This window comes from Dendronephthya gigantea, unplaced genomic scaffold (assembly GCF_004324835.1).
Source record: "Dendronephthya gigantea isolate DGI-Jeju-01 unplaced genomic scaffold, DenGig_1.0 000014F, whole genome shotgun sequence".
Lineage (NCBI taxonomy): Eukaryota > Metazoa > Cnidaria > Anthozoa > Malacalcyonacea > Nephtheidae > Dendronephthya > Dendronephthya gigantea.
Window position 1 is genome coordinate 924,491 of NW_021163024.1, and position 22,156 is coordinate 946,646.

The 22,156-nt window shown below is 35.8% G+C and overlaps 1 protein-coding gene across 7 annotated transcripts in view; it reads right to left on the minus strand.

Moving 5' to 3' along the window:
- LOC114519690 (fibrillin-1-like) overlaps positions 1–20,638 on the minus strand; it is a 43,014-nt gene extending 22,376 nt beyond the window's left edge. For 3 of the 7 annotated variants that reach the window (XR_003686609.1, XM_028539864.1, XM_028539859.1), the window contains exons 1-12: positions 20,395–20,635; positions 16,596–16,699; positions 16,182–16,254; positions 15,549–15,654; positions 15,029–15,258; positions 13,515–13,638; positions 12,990–13,219; positions 4,278–4,400; positions 4,009–4,131; positions 3,376–3,429; positions 2,612–2,727; positions 419–486 (exon numbers count right to left, since the gene is read on the minus strand). Coding sequence is in view for 6 of the 7 variants with exons in the window: in XM_028539864.1 (XP_028395665.1) it covers positions 419–486; positions 2,612–2,727; positions 3,376–3,429; positions 4,009–4,131; positions 4,278–4,400; positions 12,990–13,219; positions 13,515–13,638; positions 15,029–15,258; positions 15,549–15,654; positions 16,182–16,254; positions 16,596–16,601 (1,253 nt within the window). In the remaining variant the exon portion in view is untranslated. Of the gene's footprint in view, positions 1–418; positions 487–2,611; positions 2,728–3,375; positions 3,430–4,008; positions 4,132–4,277; positions 4,401–12,989; positions 13,220–13,514; positions 13,639–15,028; positions 15,259–15,548; positions 15,655–16,181; positions 16,255–16,595; positions 16,700–20,394 lie in introns of all 7 variants that reach the window. The other 4 variants (XM_028539865.1, XM_028539861.1, XM_028539860.1 and 1 more) reach the window with 4 other exon arrangements.
- Between the last annotated feature and the right edge of the window lie 1,518 nt (positions 20,639–22,156).

The following is a 22,156-nucleotide window of genomic DNA, read 5'->3' on the forward strand; positions in this document are numbered from 1 at the left end:
CAAACAAGCACATGCTATTGTTGTGGTGATTGTGCGACTGGGAGGATCATTATATGTGCTCATTTTAATCTCATGCTTCGTTGAGTCTTAGGTAACCTGGCTCATGTAAACAGCCCCTAAGAATGGTTTCAACGCATAAGGTTTTCTTAGAGTGTTCCGAACTCGTTGATTTGGGATTCCAAAACTTAAAATGTCTCTTGATATCGTATTTCGAATTTCTTTATATTTGGCGAGATAGTGCGCTTCGCGCCACCTTTCAGCGACACGCTTTGCAATATAATTGCGGTCACCGGTAATTCATGACTTGAAATCTAGATCAGCAATGCACAGGGTTTCACGTTCTCTTTTTTAAACAAAAACTGCTGTCGTCATCTAAAACGGCTCTATTTATTTTTCCTAATGAGAACAAAGCACTTACGTTAAATTTGCAACGAAGCATGAAGCAACTTGCGAAGTGAGGTTCGCACTTCTGAACATTTTGATGCACTAAATTTGATAAAAATAATGTTGTCGCTGTTAGTATAGCTATATATATATTTGTAGTACCAAAAGACAAGTAATAATAGATTCTCTATATTAACTTTCTGTTGCTAAATCAAAACACTACAGATCAGCTGACACATAATTAATATATTCATTTTGAAGGCCTTTCATGCACTAATTAAACTGACCACGCTGACGCTTGTTCATGTAAAAGAGGTCACAGCCTGTTATTGTCTAATAGCCATATGTGACATCGTCTCGTTTGTCCGACAAGTGAGGTCGTAGGGTGGAATTTTTTTGCTGCAAGGTTAGCGAGGACTTTTCGGACTTTTTACCCAACAGATGTTAAAGCGAATTTAAAAATCTGAGCTTGATCAGAGGGTAGAAATAATCCCAGTGATAGTTTATTATTTATATCGTTATGAGAATATTTATTGAACAGCATCGTGTCCGCAATGCCATTAAAACAGATCTATATTTGTATACGGATGGCAAATGTATTTATTCCGCTACTTGTATATAAATACTATAATTATAATTATTTGCATTGCTACCGTGTTAGTTGTCTATATTATACAGCCCTTATAATCCATATGTAATACGTACATGCATCTCTTAATGTAATACAAATGATAAATAACTAATTCTAATTTGGACTATAATCATTTTGTGTGTTTTAATCTGTATCTATTTTGTTTATTTTTTAGCCTTACACACTATAAAGGGTCACGTCAGCCTTCCTCAACTGCTTAAAACGAAATGATTAGATTAAGCTAAAGATTGTACTTTTCGACTCAGAACATGGATCGAGTTATTAGAAAAATATTCATTAGGCTGTCACACACGCCTGAAAGTTAGTAAATCAGCAAATAAAGGAACTTTTGTAAGCTATGTAGCCAATTAAGAATTCGATTCCAACTAACAATTCGCTTCTTTGGCGAAAATTGTGTTCTCAGTACAAATGTAGGTATAAATTGTGTTCACAGTACAAATGTAGGTATAAATTGTGTTCACAGTAGCTACAAATTACACTACGGTATAAATTGTTTTCACACTACAAATGTATATGAAAATTGTGTTCATGGTACAAACGTCCTAATGTATTACTTGCTCCAGGCCTGTGAGTGCACGGCAGCACTTGCTATAGGAACTTCTAGTTTATGCAGGCTATTTTACGACATAACGTGCGATAAATAGTGGTATCCAATGTTATCACGTCACATCAATTTGCCAACGAGCGGTAAAGCGAAAAAACACACAAATACGACTGAAAAATATGTAACGCTTCTCTTTTCTAATACAGTGCTATAGCATTGTTATATATCAACAAAGGACTTCTTCGTATGCAGATAACGACAAACTTCGGCTTAACAAGACGCCTGTTCTGGCGTTAAATCTGGCGTGCCGCCACGTGCCACGGTGCCAGTCTCAATATAAAGCTTCTGAACATAAACAATACGGTTCATACTCGTTTGGATGCCTTGCGAACTTAAAATCTAAAATGTTGTTGGATCGCAACATTCAAAAGCACATCGTACTTTAAAAAGTGTAGAAGTTGTTGCTGTATAGAAATTGTTCAAAAATATAAATAAACCGCATGGTATGTTCACTTTGTCTCACACTTCGGAATTGCGCTTATATTAAATCGAATTCAATCCTGTGCAAACTGAGACATGTCAACGCGCATATACACCACGACATCTTGTTAAATGGCGAAATAGCAGCGATATTATTAAAATAGGACCAGATACTACATGTATTAAATATATTCTTACCCCAATTCAATCTAAACTTAATCGAACAGCATAAAGAATTGTTCCTCTTGTAGGAATTGCCGTATCATGCGAGCGAAATCAAATAGTGCATCGGGAAATTAGCCAAAGCTGTGCACCACAACTCTTCGAAGACAAAACTGTGACGTAGATAAATACGGTCACATGCAAATACTAGTATATTTCGCGCCAAAACACACTTGCGATCACGAAAAATAATAAAAAACAAAACAAAACAAAACCTAGGTGCATTTTCAACTCCGTCGGTGACCCTGAGTAATAATTCTTGGATTCTGCTCAAACTGCATCTATCATTTAAGAAAAGGAAATAATAAAAAAAATAGAATTTGCCGTACTGTCAAACACATTTCCACAGCGATTCTTGCGTATTCTAAACTTGAACGATTACTAAATGCCAGCTGATATTCACGATTCTTAATAATTACACGAACTACAACGGAACCAGCCTTATCTAAAAAAACCAAAAACGAAAGATGGGTAAAAACTTCGAATATACCATTAATCAGTCCGAGAGTTTCAAGATTTGCAATCATTATTGTTTCGATGAGGGACTAAGTACGAACTTAATAATATTAACTTTGATTGACATTAATTAATTAATTGCACGAGATTCTAAAGGTAATATGAACCAGGATACATTGAACTGATTTAGGTAAAGATACGAGAGCACGTTTGCGTGAAAAGGACTTTTGTTCTGTTTGCTAACCTGTTTAATTTGATTTATGTGTGATTATTTAAAGATTATGTAGAACGCGTAGACCCGGCAAGAAGTAAGTAAAACAGACTTTTATAATATTAACATAGAATGCGACAAAGATAGAATGATTTAAACCCAATGTAACCTAAACTTATATTTACTTATCTAATTGTTAATCATCATTTGTTAGATCGAATTATTACATCAATATAAAACCACAAATTACACGATTCCGTGGTCTACGTTCTGACCCGATATTCCAATTATATCCTTGTGCACAGAATTTATTTTAAAAAGTCAAAAGTGACCATATTACTAAATTCTTTGCACTATTTGGACTTCCATTTTACACCACAAAAATGTTGGTCACTATACATAAAAAATATATGTGAAATTTCTTACTGTCATCATCATCAGCGATAGCCCTCGTCCCGTTTACAATGCATTGCTCGAAATCTGAATAAATATTAAACGTAGATAAATACGGTCACATGCAAATACTAGTATATTTCGCGCCAAAACACACTTGCGATAATCTGTGATATGTGCATTAGAAAGTTTATACAAAATATTCTGCCTATAAGAGCGAATATTATAGTGTTCATATTTTCCTCCTAACTCTGATATTTTGCCAAAAAAAAACAGTTTCCTGAAGCAGACATTACAATGGAAGTTGTGAACCCATGCATAAAATTCGTAGAGATTTGTGCATTAGAAAGTTTATACAAATATTCTGCCTATAAGAGCGAAATATTCCAATTAAAAATTTTCATTTTCTCTATACACGTTGGTCATATTCGGCAAATTTTCTCCCGGTAAAGAGGGCTCAGTTTTCCAGCGGTCTTCGCATGAAAAATTAGAAGCTTTTCGTTTTACGCCTTGCTCTCAATTTTGTGTAAGTTGTCCGCTGACAATATGAGCCTGCACGAGTGGGAGAAACTTAGCTAAGTTGGACCTGCGTGATATGAATTTCGAGCCAAAAAAATTAGAAATATAGATTCAAATGCAGTAATTCATGAAATATTCTCGGCAAACCTTTGCAGTCTGTTCCGTTTACTGGGTAGTCTTTTTTACATGTGCAATTGAAAGATCCATCAGTATTGATACAGTAGCCGTCGAAAAGACAATTATGAGAACCCACAGCACATTCATCGATATCTGAATAAAATATTAACGAAAGTTAGAGCGTAGTTATATATCTATATATGTCTTTGAAAAATGAACAGGATCATTAAAATTTCTTCAAAGTTTTGAAGCGTGCGAATTTAGAATTATATCGTCTCTAATATTTACGTCCGGCTAACCTTTACAGTCAGTTCCATTTCCAAAGTAGCCGCTCTTACATAAACAATTGAAAGAACCATCAGTATTATTGCAGTAGGCATTACGATGGCAATTATGAGATTCTGCAATGCATTCGTCGACATCTGAAAATATATTAAACGAAAGGGTCAGGATTTTTATGATTATATTGTTTATATTTTCCTTCTAATTCTGATAATTTGCCGAAAAAAACTCAGTTTTCTGAAGCAGGCATTACAATGGAGGTTGTGAACCCATGCATAACATTCGTAGAGATATGTGCATTAGAAAGTTTATGCAAAATATTCTGCCTATAAGAGCGAAATATGAAATGGTCCAGCGTAATGTGAAATGGTCTAGCATAATGTGAAATGGTCTAGCGTAATATGAAATGGTCTAGCGTAATGTGAAATGGTCTAGCATAATGTGAAATGGTCTAGCATAATGTGAAATGGTCTAGCATAATGTGAAATAGTCTAGCGTAATATGAAATGGTCTAGCGTAATGTGAAATGGTCTAGCATAATGTGAAATGGTCTAGCATAATGTGAAATGGTCTAGCATAATGTGAAATAGTCTAGCGTAATGTGAAATGGTCTAGCGTAATATGAAATGGTCTAGCGTAATGTGAAATTGTCTAGCGTAATGTGAAATGGTCTAGCATACTGTTAAATGGTCTAGCGTATTGTGAAATGGTCTAGCGTAATGTAAAATGGTCTAGCGTAATGTGAAATGGTCTAGAGTAATGTGAAAGGGCTAGCGTAACGTGAAAGGGCTAGCGTAGTATGAATTGGTATAGCATAAGATGAAATGCCTAGCGGTAATGTGAAATGGCTAGCGTTATGTTAAATGATTCGCGTAATGTGAAATGGTCTAGCATAATGTGAAATGGCTAGCAGGTCTACCATAATGTGAAATGGTCCACAATAATGTGAAATGGCTAGCGTTGCGTGAAATGGCTAGCGAAATATGAAATGCTCTAGCGTAATGTGAAATGGTCTATCAAATTGTCTAGCGTAATATGAAATGGTCTGGCATAATGTGATATGGTCTAGCGTAATGTGAAATGGTCTAGCGTAATATGAAATGGTCTAGCGTAATGTGAAATGTTCTACCATAATGTGAAATGGTCTAGCGTAATGTGAAATGGTCTAGCGTAATGTGAAATGGTTTAGCGCAATGTGAAATGGGCTAGCATAATGTGAAATGTTCTAGCATAATGTGAAATGGTCTGGCATAATGTGAAATGGTTTAGCGTAATGTGAAATGTTCTAGCATAATGTGAAATGGTCTAGCGTAATGTGAAATGGTCTAGCGTAATGTGAAATTAAATGGTCTAGCCTAATGCGAAATGGTCTAGCGCAATGTGAAATGCCTAGCGTAATATGAAATGTTCTAGCGTAATATGAAATGGTCTAGTGTAATGTAAAAATGGTCTAGTGTAATGTGAAATGGTCTAGCATAATGTGAAATGGTCTAGCGTAATGTGAAATGGTCTAGCGTAATATCAAATGGTCTAGCGTAATATGAAATAGCCTGGCATATTGTGAAATGGTCTAGCGTAATAAATTATGAAATGGTCTAGCGTAATATGAAATGGTCTAGCATAATGTGAAATGGTCTAGCGTAATATGAAATGTTCTAGCGTAATATAAAATGTACTAGCGTAATATGAAATGTTCTAGCGTAATATGAAATGTTCTAGCGTAATATGAAATGTTCTAGCGTAATATGAAATGGTCTAGCGTAATATGAAATGTTCTAGCGTAATATGAAATGGTCTAGCGTAATATGAAATGTTCTAGCATAATGTGAAATGGTCTAGCGTAATGTGAAATGGTCTAGCGTAATGTGAAATGGTCTAGCGCAATGTGAAATGGGCTAGCGTAATATGAAATGTTCTAGCGTAATATGAAATGGTCTAGTGTAATGTGAAATGGTCTAGTGTAATGTGAAATGGTCTAGCGTAATGTGAAATGTTCTAGCGCAATGTGAAATGCCTAGCGTAATATGAAATGTTCTAGCGTAATATGAAATGGTCTAGTGTAATGTGAAATGGTCTAGCGTAATATGAATTGTTCTAGCGTAATATGAAATGGTCTAGTGTAATGTGAAATGGTCTAGTGTAAGGTGAAATTGTCTAGCGCAATGTGAAATGCCTAGCGTAATATGAAAAGTTCTAGCGTAATATGAAATGGTCTAGTTTATTGTGAAATGGTCTAGCGTAATGTGAAATGGTCTAGCGTAATGTGAAATGGTCTAGCGTAAGGTGATCATTGCCACTTGAAACCTTTTTTTTCATTTTTAAGTAGATTTGTGCAAAAATATTATTTTTTGGAAGGGACAGGCAATAAAAAATGACCCACGCAAAAATTTTTTCAAAAAGTCCCTAATTAGCCTAATTATCCAATATGGCGGCTGCTAATTAACACATAATTGCTTCGCACTTTATACATGATATCTCAAGAAACAGTCATCAGAATCAGACAAATTATATATTTTTGAAAAGCTTACAACTATATCTATCATTTGAAATTGTTCAATTTCTTTAAAATATCTAAAAAAAAAATTTGAGCTACATTTTGTGATGTTATAATTATTTACACTTTTTCCTAGAAAAATTAGCCTATTATTTCATGAAGGGTGAAAATATTAAAAATTGGAGAGGTTCACATAATAGGGGATATGAAAGTTAGCAAAACTGCTAAATATCAAGCCTCTGGAATAAATATTTACAAGATTACAGTGTCACAAAGATCAACTAGACATGCTAAATTGCGAAAAGGAGAAAATACTGTTCAAAGTTTCCGTTCATGTTTTAAGGTGTTTAGAAGCTACCTGACTCATAGGTTACCCCTTCAGTGCTCTCAGCACTTTCCAAATTCTTTTTTTCTGAGATGCCTTAGTGTTTTTCTTCTTGCTTTGACCTTGTCTGAGTTCTTTTGGGCGGACAGCTTGATCCTTTCTCTGTCACAGTCTTGGGCGCCTTTAGATGTGAATAGACCAGGAGTTAAATCCAAATCTTGTAGAACTTTGATGTATGAAATATCCCCATCATTACACTTCATGACTGCCAAATATGTGGCAAGAGCTACAGTCTCCTGCTCCACATAAGTACCTTTTGGACATCTGTCCCAGATCATGCCATTTAAACATTCGTTTGGACTCTGCGTCAAGCCATGGGTGCATTTCTTTAATAACTCAGGGTCAGCCAAGTCAATGAAAATAGGTTCCACTAGTTCTACAAAGGTCTCAGGAATACCATCCTTATGTTTGTATGTTGTATTATCTCTCTGATAACCACACCAACTGTCCTCTCCTTTTGGACAAAGATGATGTTGAGGATTCTTTTCTGATGACGCAACATGAAATAGAGAAGCCTTCACAGCCTTGGCCATATCTTCAACACTTCCATGGTTTTCTTTAATGGCCAAACCATAATAGTTCTGTAGGACATCTATCTTTGTTGTGGTTAAGCGACCTTTGCCAGATAATCCTTTGCCATCAGAGAGTTTTCTACCCTTATTCGAATTCTTCAACTTTCGTAATCGACTTCCTACTCGCTTCTGGACATGTCCAATACATTCTAGTTTCTTAGGTATGCAATCCTCTCCATATGGTTTTTTCTCCGATCCAGAATTGCACTATAAGTTGATGAATCACCATCACCAAGCATATCTTTATATTTCAGTCCTCTGGTAGTGTGTGACCTTTCAAAGATCCGCAAGGCACCATTCGTCTCCATGCTGCCTGAACTGCCAGTATGGTTAATTTTACACTGGTGATTTGCTTTCCACTCAGCATACTTTGGATCATCCTTTCTTTTGCTTCATTTGAGACATTGCTGGCACTTGTCAGACATGACTTCTACATCAAGGCATTTCTTTGTGTCGAGGGAAATCGCCGTTACAACACCATTGTGGGATGAGTAACCTCGCTTAATTCTGCCATGTACCATCTATGGATACTCCACATTCTCCAGCATCACTTTCAATAATTTCTTTGACTTGAACAGCATTGTTCACCATGCTATCATTGGCACACTGCTTCATTACAGGAAGTAGCTTTTTATTTTGAGTCTTCGTGAAATTGGCACGACTTGGTGGGGCAGGCATGTTCAAAATTTTGGAGAAGGTAGCCATGGCACTGTGTCCTTTACCAATCTCTCTAAAGGCCAAGACTGCTCTGGTATTAATTTCATAGGACTGGCCTTGCTTTTTAGAAGTATGAAAACAATACTTCCAGTCGCATGAAACACATTGCAAAGATATGTAATGGGCATATCCATGTTTTTTCTTCATATCAAAATGTGACTTCGTTTCTTCCCCACAGTCAGGGCACTTCAGAATCTCATCAAACACGCCGAATAAAATTGAAATGTCAATGAATACTGTTCCTTCCCTTATTGTGTCCATATTTTTTGAATGAATACTAAAATTTGTTGTCTGGTGACCGATTTTCGCCCCGGAAGGCCCAGATTCTTTGTCACGATGATCGTCGCCATGCTTGCATTTCTTGGCCATTTTGGAAGGCGCTTTTCGAACTCGTTTTCTGCCTCTGTTCTGCGGATTTCCCATCTATAACTTTAATTTATAACCAAAAAAACAAACGAAATCTTTGGGAAACTAGAACAGCAACTTTTTGACTTGTAATGTTGGAAAAAAACACGATATTTGAAGAGGACTTCGCCGAAGATGCAAATTTTTTTAATTTCTAATTTTATAAGCTTTGTCACAATTTAAATTTACAAGTAAAACACTATTATAATTTATAACATTATTAGAACTATCCTTGCAGACTTCAATTTTACAGTCAAAAAACTATTAAACATATTAGAATAGACATGGATCTGTGAAAGTCCTCACTGCAAGATAGCTCCAATTACACTATTTCTAATAGTACAACATTAAACAATTTACAACAATTGTGACAGGGTATTCACAACAGCTTTTGGCCAATTACTGTGATCCCATTATACTACAATAATTTATATATATTATAATAATAACATTATTTCTTTTAAAACATCTTTATTAAAAACAACATGCAAGAGGTTTAGTGAGATCTCGAGTCTGATTGCACTTTAAACAAATTGTTTTCCATGAACGAAGATCATTTATGTTATAGTTACATTCTAGAGCAGAGAAGTAGTAATCAAGTAGATATTTTTTAAAGGTATATAACGAGTTCAGATTATTAGTTATGTGTTTTGGTAGACTATTCCAGATCCTTGTTGATCTGATAGAATATGATCGTTGATATGTTGCTGTATAGGATTTCTTGATATGGAATTGGGTGGAGTTTTGTTGAACGGATCTTGTTGTTCTCAATTTCATAGGTTGTGTAGGAAGCACTGCGCCCGAGAGATTTATTAGACCACAATTTACTTTGAATAATAACATCATATCTAAATACTCGTGCCAATAACTGATAGGAAGAAATTTCAATTGCTTCAGACGTTGTTCGTAGCTGGCTTCACAAAGAAATGGCAGACGAAGGATATATTTTGATGCACGTCTCTGTATTCGTTCTAATCGGGATATGAGCTCGACAGACTGTGGTGACCAAATTTGCGTTGCATAACCGATTTGTGATCTAACGAGAGTTAAGTACAGAGTACGACGCGCTGATTGATTGCTAATATTCCGTGTAGATCGTTTCAAAAATCCAAGTGATTTATTTGCCTTTGAACATTGTTCCAAGACTTGTTTTCGCCAAGTCAAGTTGTTGGAAATCCATACACCTAAATCAAGTTCATGCTCTGAGTTTTCTAGGGTTTTGTTTTTTAGAGTGTAGGAATGATTGACTATCTTGCGCTTCCTGGTAATACGTAGAGTCTTACACTTTGATGTGTTTAGTTTAAGACCAGAATTCAAAAAACTAGTTTCAAAGTTTGACAGATCATCCTGCAACGCTGTAGCATCATCAAGGCAGTTGATTTCTTTAAATATCTTGGTGTCATCAGCATAGGTTGCGATAGAAGAACTCACGATACTGTTAGGTAGATCATTTTCATACAATAGGAAGAGTAGTGGACCGAGTATTGAGCCCTGAGGTACTCCTGATGTTACTGGTGTAGGAGATGATGTTGCACCAAGAATGGTCGTTTGTTGTCTGCGATCTTGTAAGTATGAACCAAACCATCTGAGGATGTTACCATTAAACCCGAAATCACGAAGACAAAGGAGAAGACGTTTGTGGCTCACCTTATCGAAGGCTTTTGACATGTCCAGGTATAAGACATCAATTTGTTTACCACGATCCAACAAGTTACCAATTTTGTCAAATACTTCGATTAACTGGGTGGCGCAATTTCTTCCTGGCATGAAGCCATGTTGACAATGATTAATCTGGCTAAACACATGTTCTTTGATGCAGTCAAACAAACAGCGTTCCAATACTTTAGATATTAACGAAAGTAGAGATATTGGTCTGTAATTTTCAACATATTCCTTATCTCCCTTCTTAAAAACAGGAACGACATTGGCCAGTTTCCAATCTCGCGGTACTACTCCAGTGCGCAGTGACTTGTTGAATAGATCACGAAGCGACGGCGCTATTTGGTACGCTGTTTCTGTAAGTAAACGTGCAGGAATACCATCTGGTCCATGCGCTTTATTGTTGTCAAGAGTTTTTAAGACTGAAGCAATATGAACTGGTTTTAACGTGATGTTCTCCAACAAGGTGTTGTTCGTCGAGTTGTCACGAACTGCTTCGATTGAACAGGAATCGTTGACTGTGTTTGGTTGATCACTGGTGAAGATTGAGGTGAAGTCGGAATTAAAGGCAGATGCGATGGCCTCTGAGGATTCTGCGGATGATCTTGTAACTTCACATTCAGCTATTGACACCTTCTCGGGTACATTGCTAACGTTTGATCTTAGTTTGAAGAGAGACCAGAAGCGCTTCGGATTATTCATGCGGTCTGAACAGATATAATTTATGTACCTTGAGCAGCTATCACGCCACATTTTCTTTATGGCAGTTCTAAGTTCCTTGATTTTTGCTTTTAGGGCTTCTTTAGTGGTTTTAGATTTTGCCAGCTTACGTCGTAGAGAACTTTTCTTTTTAATGTTATGAAGTATCGCGCTGCTCATCCACGGCACATAATTCCGGCCACGTATCTTTGCAGATGGGATGTAGTGTGATACCGTGGTAAGAAAAGTATTCCTCCAATTCCTCCAACCGTCGTTGATATCACCGTCAGCAGAGATATTAGCTGAAAGGTTTGAAGACTCTAGAGCTAATCGTAAGGCGGTAAAATCTCCGCGGCGATAGTCGTATACAGTTCTCTGTATTTTGGTTGGACGTTTTGGATGGATTAAGATTTCGAAATTGATAACGTTATGGTCGGTGAAGATTTCAGCTTCAGCAGGAGACCACACGTCGCATAATTGAACCATATCAGGGATGTTCGTAATAATGAGGTCAAGTATGTTATCTACTCTAGTTGCTGTGTTGTTTAGCTGAACGAGAAAATAATCATGAAGAAGTTCGATGAAGGTATTCTCGCTGATCCCCGTTGATGTTTCTAGCGAGCGCCATGAGATATGTGGTAGATTAAAATCTCCCGCGAGTATGATATTTGTATTGTTAGAGCAAACATCCCCAAGAAAGTTATTGAATTTTTCCATCCAAGTCTGATCTTCGTTAGGAGGACGATAACATGAAGCAACGAGTAACTTCATATCGGAGGCAGTCGTTAGTTCAGCTAATGTAACTTCTATGTCACTTTTATGTTTGATCTCTCCCACAGATTTAAAAGAAGATGACTTCACTGCTAGCAACACTCCACCACCACGAGATTTTCGATCTTTCCTGAATATCGTGTAGCTAGAGTGTAAAATTTCCAAGTTATTGGGCCCAATGTCCTCTCTCAACCATGTTTCGTTTACACAGATAATATCACTGTCCTCAGTATATACCAAGTTCTGGAAGCGTTCCATGTTACTACACTTTTCTTCACTTCACTTTACTTCACAAATGCACTTACTATCTCAATACAGACAAAGAAAATAGGGTTGCAATGGCTCCCCACAGCAGCCAATCACAATGAAGCAGATTCAGAACACTCGAAAACTTGTTTTAAGCGATTTTTGGAAAAAAATTTGAGAGAATTTCGTATCTAAAAGCGTTGCTAAGGCGTTGCTATGGGGAAAATTTCAGACAAGGCAACTTTGACAGCTTTTTTGACTTGCTAAACGTATTTTTTGGAAAAATAAACTATTCTTCGCCTTAATCGGGGAGGTAAGAGGGCTACATGAAAATGATACGTCACTTATATACTTTCCTTTCAAGAAGATTAAATTTAATTTTTAATGTACCTTAAAATTTGGAAATTTTGAAAAGAAAAAAAATTTTCACTGAAGCAAGTGTTGCAAACGATTATCCTTTGCAACCATTACGAAAATGATGAGAATTAAAGACTTAGGCCTAGTTCCCATACAGTATGTCGTGATTCATCGGCAATGTTGTAAGATCCATTATGAGTGGTCAATTAAGTAAATATTTTTTTTTTAAATAGACACAGCATTTCACTCATCAATATGAACGGAAAAAAAATAGTGCCGACGAATGGCGATGTACGAGACTTTATTTTCATGAATTGATAGTAAAGAAATAAAGAAATGCTATGCTATCTACACTTGCGTTGCACAGTAAAAAAATGTCAGTAACTATACTAATTTATATAGAAAATACATCTCAAATCATTACCTTCATTATCTGTGATAGTCACTGTCGCTTCGCCAATAGTAATTTGAACGTTGGGATTGTTATTTAACGTCAAAACAACTGTAAAATTTTCGCTGCCTTCATAACTGTTATCATCAATTATCAAAATATCAACGCAATCAGTTGTTTGAATAAAACTTTGTATTCCAACAGATTTCTCAACATCTGAATAATCTTCTCCGCTTGTTGCAGTGCCATTTCTGAATGTTAATCTTAAAATATTTATGATACACACATTAACCCGATAAACAAAAAATTAGCCGCATATCTTGGTTGTACAGATTTATCGATTTATTAATTATTGTCATCAAAACTGATATTTTTCATCTAAAAATCAAAGATGCTTAGAAAGAGGACTGTTCACTTTGAAATTACAGTACGAGAGTGAAAAAGAGAGAAATAAATTGTTTAAAATTTTTAACAATATTGCATGGATGATTCAATAACAAAGTATTCCGTCCGCTACCCGGATGTACATACCTATAAATATAATGAAAATTTACTCACGTTCCTGAAAAGGAAGTCCCACCAAAATTGCTAACATTAAGACAAACTTGCAATTTACCATTTGCCTCACCAACGGTGTAAGTTGAGCTTTGGAATCCAAATGTAACAGGGGCCGTGGGGGCAGCTGAAAAAGTTGGGAAATATCTCAAAAAAAGTCGGACACAAATATATTATATGAAGGGAACTGATAAAATACATATGGAGCAACATAAGTAAACTGTTTCCGGAGATCCTTCAGTAAAAATTGAGAACGTCAGCAACGATATTTTTGCTTCGTCCATTAATCGATAATTTTTTTTAGATTTCGCGTCACAGGGGATTTGGCATAATATTTTCCAAAAATGTAATATTTCCGCAAGAGGAAACGCAAACCCTGAGGGTTTCTAAAATTAGCGATAAAATTGTTATACCAAATGGAAAACTAGCCTAAGCATGTAGAGTAGAAACAGGTACAGTTAAATGTTTCCTAAAAGTATTTTAAAAATTCTGTAAAAGCGCTTAAAAATCGAGGCGTCCAGTATTACTATTGCACGTATTTATTTAAAATTATTTTAAGTCTTTGGTGTTTACTGCAAGTCTCTAGTTGAGAATGCGGTATATTTTCTCTCAGAAATTGGCTATTTCTTGACGTCAAGGAAGCGAAAACAACACAGTGCCCACTATTTTTAACCTCGCATGTAGTCTTGCATGAAGTTCGCGTATCATATTCACCTGTAAATGCAATTGGTTTTTATATCAGCGAATATGAAAAATTTTGCCGCTGCAGATTTCTCATCAAACAGTTTAAATTTTTGTTTTAATGTAAAAAATAAAATTTGGAGACTGTAATATTTGTTCATTTTCAAGAGCAATTAATGCGAAATCTAAACACGTTCCTAAAAAGTTTTCTTGATAATAATAAAAAGGTAACCCTAACGTTACCATCTTATTCACCCAACAGTGTAAATGGAATTTTTGAACAGAAATGTAGTAGCAACTGCATCCAAGTTTCAAACCTAAGAATATAATTTATCACATACTATATCGCTTTCGCCTTTATCGAGGAGATAAGAGGCCTACATGAAAATGATATTTCACTTATATACTTTTTCTTAAAGAAGATTAAATTTAATTTTTAATGTACCTTAAAATTTGGAAATTTTAAAAAAAAAAAAAATTTTACTGAAGCAAGTGTTGCAAACGTTTATCCTTTGCAACCATTGCGAAAATGATGAGAATTAAAGACTTAGGCCTAGTTCTCATACAGTATGTCGTGATTCATCGGCAATGTTGTAAGATCTATTAAGAGTGATCAATTAAGTAAATATTTTTTTTTAAATGGACACAGCATTTTACTCATCAATATGAAACAACAAAAACAGTGCCGACGAATGGCGATGCATGTACGAGACTTGATTTTCATGAATTAATAGTGAACAAATAAAGAAATGCTGTCAGTGCTATCTGCACTTGCGTTGCACACTAAGAAAATGTCAGTAACTATAATATATAGAAAATACATTTCAAATCATTACCGTCATCATCTGTGATAGTCACTGTCGCTTCGCCAACAGTAATTTGAACGTTGGGATTGTTATTTAACATCAAAACAACTGTAAAATTTTCGCTGCCTTCATAACTGTTATCATCAATTATATCAATATTTTCGCAATCAGTTTTTTGAATAAAACTTTGTATTCCAACAGATTTCCCATCATCTGAATAATCTTCTCCGCTTGTTGCAGTGCCATTTCTGAACGTTAATCTTAAAATATTTATGATACACACATTAACCCGATAGACACAAAATTAGCCGCATATCTTTGTTGTACAGATTTATCGATTTATTCATTATTGTCATCAAAACTGATATTTTTCATCTAAAGATCAAAGATGTTGAGAAAGAGGACTATTCACTTTGAAATTACAGTACGAGAGTGAAAAAGAGAAGAATAAATTGTATAAAATTTTTAACAATATTGCATGGATGATTCAATTGCAAAGTATTCCGTCCGCTACCGGATGTGCATATAAATATAAAGAAAATTTACTCACGTTCCTGAAAAAGAAGTCCCATCAAAATTGCTAACATTAAGACAAACTTGCAATTTACCATCTGCCTCACCAACGGTGTAGGTTGAACTTTTGAATCCAAACCTAACTGTATACATCAATTTATATTTAGGTTACTTACAATATAATATTAAATAAAACTACAAAATAAAAGTCATTTAAATGTTTGAAATTAACTCTGCAGACTGCATTCTTGAACGAAAGTTTTTTTTAGCGGAAATTGGCTTGTTTTTTGCATACTTTATGCTGTATAAACGATATTCAAGATCCAATTTTGTTGGATCCAATTCACTTCTGATAGATATTTTACAGTCTGAGGCCTTGTAGTGTATATGAGCAGCAAACCCACTGAAGCCAATCCTGTACTGCTTTATCAACAACCGACTATATTTCATACGTCAAGAGTGGATTGGATGAAAAAAATTGGATCCTGTGAACAGACCTTTCCGATCAGGGTCGGATGAACGTGTGTCATTCCACGCTTGGTTGGATCAGGCTTCCATACTTTGGAGGGAAAATTTATTCTGACATAGCAATTTTTGATGGCGTGGGATCATGATCATGCTAATTCGGTATAGCTAGTTTAAACAGCTCTAAGTATTGTTTAATTCTTACCTTGTCCTGTTGATGACACAATTTCCAGAACACATACAAAGAGATGCAAATATATCGATTGCCACAACTGCATCTAAGGGATGTTGGTTATATTTTAAACTTTTATTTGTCGAGCAGAAATACAGAAATAACCATTGAATATAATGTATTCGCAAGCGATGGACAATAGGAATTCCAGTAAATATTTAAATTAGTCAAATTTTGCTTCAGTTGCGCTTCACTCCAGTTTCGCTGTGAGTTCAGTGACGTCATAGTGGTCGCGAGGCAAAAGCAATAATAGCATGACTGGAGCAAATTTTACTATTTCAAATCTAATCGGGCTACCCATGGATGAACGGGGCAACAAAATGTATGTAATGAGTAAGAATTACGAATTTCAAAATGACTACGTTGCGCAATGTCAGCGTGACATACATTCATCAAGGGGAGGCCGGGATCGTGCTGGATCCACTGCTGCTCTTCTGCTTCTTCGCTTAATTGTCCTGGTTTAAACGTTCTTTGGTGTTTCTTTCGAAATCCTAAATAATCATTTTAATATTTCGAAAACTGACCATACTTCGATTCATAAATAAACTTACAGCCGGAAAATAATATATCCAAGTTATTAGTTATTACAGTTTTGTTATTACATTTTTTTTTAATTTTTTTGTTCGTCGTTGCAAGTATGTTTGTAGCGCGAAATATACTAGTATTTAAGATGTGTATGTGACCGTATTTATCTACGTCACAGTCTTTTCTCCCAAGAGTTGTGGTGCACAGCTTTGGCTAATTTTCCGATGCGCGATTGGATTTCGCTCGCATGATACGGCAACCAGACACAGTACTAAAATGCGGTGCCCGCAATGCTTGTCTAGAAATAAAACGTCCGCTCATTTCTAACGACATCACCAACTTACATTTCCTGTCGGCCGCAGCCTGGTTGGTTGGTACATTAAGGTCAAAATTGCGCCGTTTTAAAATCTTCAGAAATAAAATATTTAGGCTAAAAATACTATATAAGAATACTATCAAAATGAAGAGAAACGTGAGACGAATAAACTGGCGTAGAGCCGTAAACTAGAAAAGCAACGATACAGAAGTCAAGGATTAAGCGTATTGCATTTTTAATTTGTTTAATAATTTTGAGCGATTTGTCATAAAGTTCGCTTATTGAAACTATACTTTAAAACCTTCGAAATAGAATATATTTGGCTCAAAGTACTATAAAATAAATCGCAATGTAAGACCGATCCACTTATTTAAGGACGAAAATTAAAAGAGAAAACCAACGATATGAAAGATATCAAAGACCAAACTTACTATTACTAGTAAAGTATAGCATAGTAATTTTGAGCGATTTGTCAACAATTCAATTTCGTTTGTCTTTCAAACGTCATAAATCGCTGCGAATACTCTTGTTTAGTAATATATTTAAGACCTGTAAGTATAATTTCTTACGCTGAATCGAATGGTGGTATTTTTGTCCTTCTTGGGTGCATAAAAGCAGAGATACACGCAATTATCAGAGTTTGAGATTGAAATTGAAAAAAGAACGTTCCTTTAAAAAAGGAATTTGCCAAACGTACAACAAGATTGATAGTAATAATCACGAAAAAATTCCAAGCATTCCAAGTATGTGCAAGGAATTTTTACTTGGCGATTAAGGAAACGTATTTATGCGAACAAACAAACTCACAGGCAGAATATAATGCGGTGCCAAACTTGGCGCGGGCACCGCAATTCCTCCAAGAGGAACAAATAAACAGATTCTTTTGATGCTGTTCGATCAAGTCAAGATTTAATTGGGGTAAGAATATATTTAATACATGTAGATTCTGGTCCTATTTTAATAATATCGCTGCTATTTCGCCGTTTAACAAGATGTGGTCGTGTATGGGCGCATTGTTGACACGTCGCAGCTTGAATTAATATAACTATATAAGCGCGAATTCCAAAGGCAAAGTGTAAGACAAAGCGAATGTATCATTCGGTTTATTTACATTTTTGAACAATTGAACTTCGATACTTTTTAAAGTACGATGTGCTTCTGAATTTCCCAATCGAATAACATTAAGGTTGGCAAGGTATAAATGAGTATGAACTGTATTTTATGTTCAGAAGCTTTTTATTGAAGACTGGCACGTGCGTGGCACTCCGGAGCTCACGCTAGTCACGCCAGAACAGGCGTCTTGTTATAATATTAGGGCGACTTAGCATGAGGACGTGAACATCAAAGACGACGTGAAAATGGCGAATAAATGGCGTGATGCGCCCAAATATGCATGAACATGCCACGCCATTTACTCGCCATTTTCACGTCGTCTTTGACGTTCATGTCGCCTTGCTATAAAATCTCCCTATTAACTGTTTTTGGATTAGCTAATTGCGCTTGGACTGAAAAGGTGAGGTTGACAACAAACATAGCCAAACCCGGCAGGCGGGCTTCGCTGTCCTCACCTTGCCCGAATTTAGGGACCGTCTGCCACATTCGGTCCATAGGCACCGTCTGCTACAACATTAGTGACAAAAGGATGTCGCCATAATCAATGTTTTCTCAAATGTTAGAATTTATATTTACTGCTATGCCTTGTCATAAGCTTCTCTGCACGCATACTTTTCTATGTCGTTTCAACGTCACGTGAGCTACTCAACACAACGTTCGCGACACACTCTTAATCTTAGAAATCAAAATATGAACCATGCACTAACTAATCGTACTATTGTGTCACCCCTTTATTTTAATTCATGCAAGAATGCCGTTATATCAGTTCAATCACTTTTCCGCTTCAAACTCTTGCGCACACTGAATGTTCGCTCTCGCGTCGACTGCATGCAGCTTTCCGTCTAAGCTTAACATTTGATACTTGAAGGCTTTCTGCTCCTTTACATCACGTTTAAATTATGAAAAATATTTCGCTGGGAACGTAGGTATAAAAATGACCTTTCTTAACTACTCCTCTAATTTCCGCCATTTTTTAGCTCCAAGTTTCTAGCTCCAAGTTTCTTGGTATGATTTAATTTCGGGAAATGTATTATAGTGTATCTATTAAGCCTGGTTCCTACTTGTCCTAAGCACCAGGGTCTCCTTTATCTCATGTCACTGGTGCGAAAAATGCTTTGTCTGTCGGAAAATAATTCAATGGATCTAAGGAGCTAGCCGTCATTTAACGAAGAGTGAGACCCCGTTTACACTAGAACGAAAGTTTCCAGATTTGTAAAAATATCCGGATTCATTGTTGCACACATGTATCAGATTCGTTCAGGTGTTTACACTACACTTTAGTTGTCTCTGTATGCGGATTTGTCCGTTTACACTCACATTACTTGTTCTTGGAGAATTGTTTGGTCGTCACGTTTGAATTTCTTCGGAATCGTCGTGTAAAGCGTTTACACAAGAAAATTTTCCGGATTAAAATGTTTCTGGATACGAAGTTTCAACAAACTTTTACGGATTCAAGGTTTCCATGCAGATACAGCTTAAAACCGAGTACATTTTCTATCGGATTCGTTGCTGCGTGTGTAAACAGCAACATGAATCCGGTACTAATACATTCCGCTTTCGTGATGAATCCAGAAACTTTCGCTCTAGTGTAAAGACGACTCAGACTTCTGAGACGACTTTGAGGTTTTGAAATAAGTCTTTAGGAGACCATACAAGCACATTACTGCCAGAATCATGTTAGTTGCTCATTTCATTACCAAAGTCATTTCAAGCTTGGTTTAATCTCGCTAACCGCGATATGCAACTTAATTACCCACATATCGATTTCCGGAAGGTAGCTATAACAACCAACTAGAAATTTGTCTTAATTTATGATTATGTAGAGTTCATTGTAACTCCTTCGAAAATATAGTTTGTTATGGCATATGAGATCACTGATCAATTAGGAAAATTACAGACAGCAATAGAGTACAATACTTGAGCAATAGAGTAGAATATTCGACGGGAAAATTCATGTTTAGATGAGACTTTGATTTACTTTAAATCACGTTTGTTCACGTCGACGCTTATCGTCGAGACGAAAGCAACACCACAGCGAAAATCATCAGACTTGCTTTCAGGAGTTAACAACGCTCATTCGTATCGACTAACACGTATTGTGACTACAGTAATTTAAACATGGTTAATGGAGTCTTATTTTCCCCACAATACAGATCAAACGCGGAAGAATTAAACTAGACTGTATTCTCATTATACTACCATAAAATATACAACAGTAATCATGATATTCACCTTGCTGAAGAATAGATACTTTTAAATAACTTTTACCGCATTGGTCAATTCCTCCACGATATAGCTTGGTATATTCAGTTATAGCATTCAATGCCTCTATGAATATAGACAAAGCTATCACAAGTCACAAGATAATATTTTGAATACTTTAAAACCTTTTTTTTATGCTGATAGGCCACAGGAGGTTGTCAATTCCTTGCCAAATTGCTCCGCCTTATAGGTTGGATTCAAAAAGGGCAAACACTAATATGACATAAATATTCGTTGTTTTTCGAATAGACAAATAAATCGAGTTGAAATTACAAATTAAATATATTACATGTAATTATATACGATTACGAATGCTATAAGCTGCTTGAGAACGTATAATCTAATTGTAGTAATCCGTTTTTATGCGAAATTTGACATATGAAAACAGAATTACAACAAATTATGACATATCAGTGAATGGCGACGCATTATGACGAGTCACGTCTGTTTCAAAAGCCGTTTTTTGACATGCCAAATACATCATAGACAATCAATATTAAACGGAAATGCCTCAATATCTATTGCTTTGATTAATGTATTCGCTCATATAGAACTAAATATGGTGTGAAACGGGTCTTATTGCATGTTGTATGAAAACCAAGGGCCGGTTGTTCAAAAGCAGGTTAAATTTAACCCATAGTTAAAGAGGCTCTCTTACACAGTGCGATTTTTCTTGCAACTTTCAATGCAATTCTTTTTTTAAAAGTAAATTTGGCAACTACACAACTTTTGTCTTTATTATATACACTCCATGACGTTTCTTACACCTACATTTCGAGAACCCGTCACGAATTTACATCTCTTAAAAGTAGAATTACATTGGAAGTTGGAAGAAAAATTGCACTGTGTAACATGGCCTTTAGTGCTAAACCTAGGCGTAATGGATATAAGAACACTTTCGTTTGGTTGAAGACCGAGCTATCAGATGTTTATAGTTGGTTTTATTTAGATTCTTCGTATAAAACATGAATAGCTATAGGAAAAACAACAATATTAACAAAAATGGCGTTCAACTGAAAAGCGCGCTAAAACAGTATATACTTCATCTAACATGTTGTCAGTTGTTGGAAACAGATAACATGATAAACAGCCCCTTAGAGACGTTGGTTATACTTTAAACTTTCATTCGTCGAGCAGAAGTACAGGAATAATCATTGAATGTAAAGTATTCGCAAGCGATGACACTAGGGACCTTAAGCATATTGGACGGTAACACGACGACGACGCGGCTGAAATTCTCCTTTAAATAAGAGCTATGGCAAAGTGGCTGTTGTATATTTTTAATTGTACCGATTTAGTAAGATATAAGGCGTTAAAAACATTGTGTTTTTGTTTAAGGACAATTCTATAGAGCCTAATTCGAAGAAGAGCTCGCTGGGGTCCCGAGGGTGAATAATCTTTTCCGTCAGTATATCCTTTCGAGAGTATTGGACATTCGCTAATTATTGCCCTATTGCACTCTTTTTACCACAAAAAATATTAATTTAATTTTCCTTTATCAGACTAATTAAATTTTTTCCATTATTTTGAATTTGGATTTCCCTGCCATGCATGTTCGTCAGTCTGTTCCGTATGAAATATTCGTCTATATATAGTTCGCCTAGATAGTTTGCCTTATATGTTTATATTCAGATTTATCTATGTTTATTCCTCCAGACGGATAAGCCGTCTCTATAAATCAGATCAATGACAATGTTTGCCGATGATAGCTAATTTATAAAATTATGGGCCT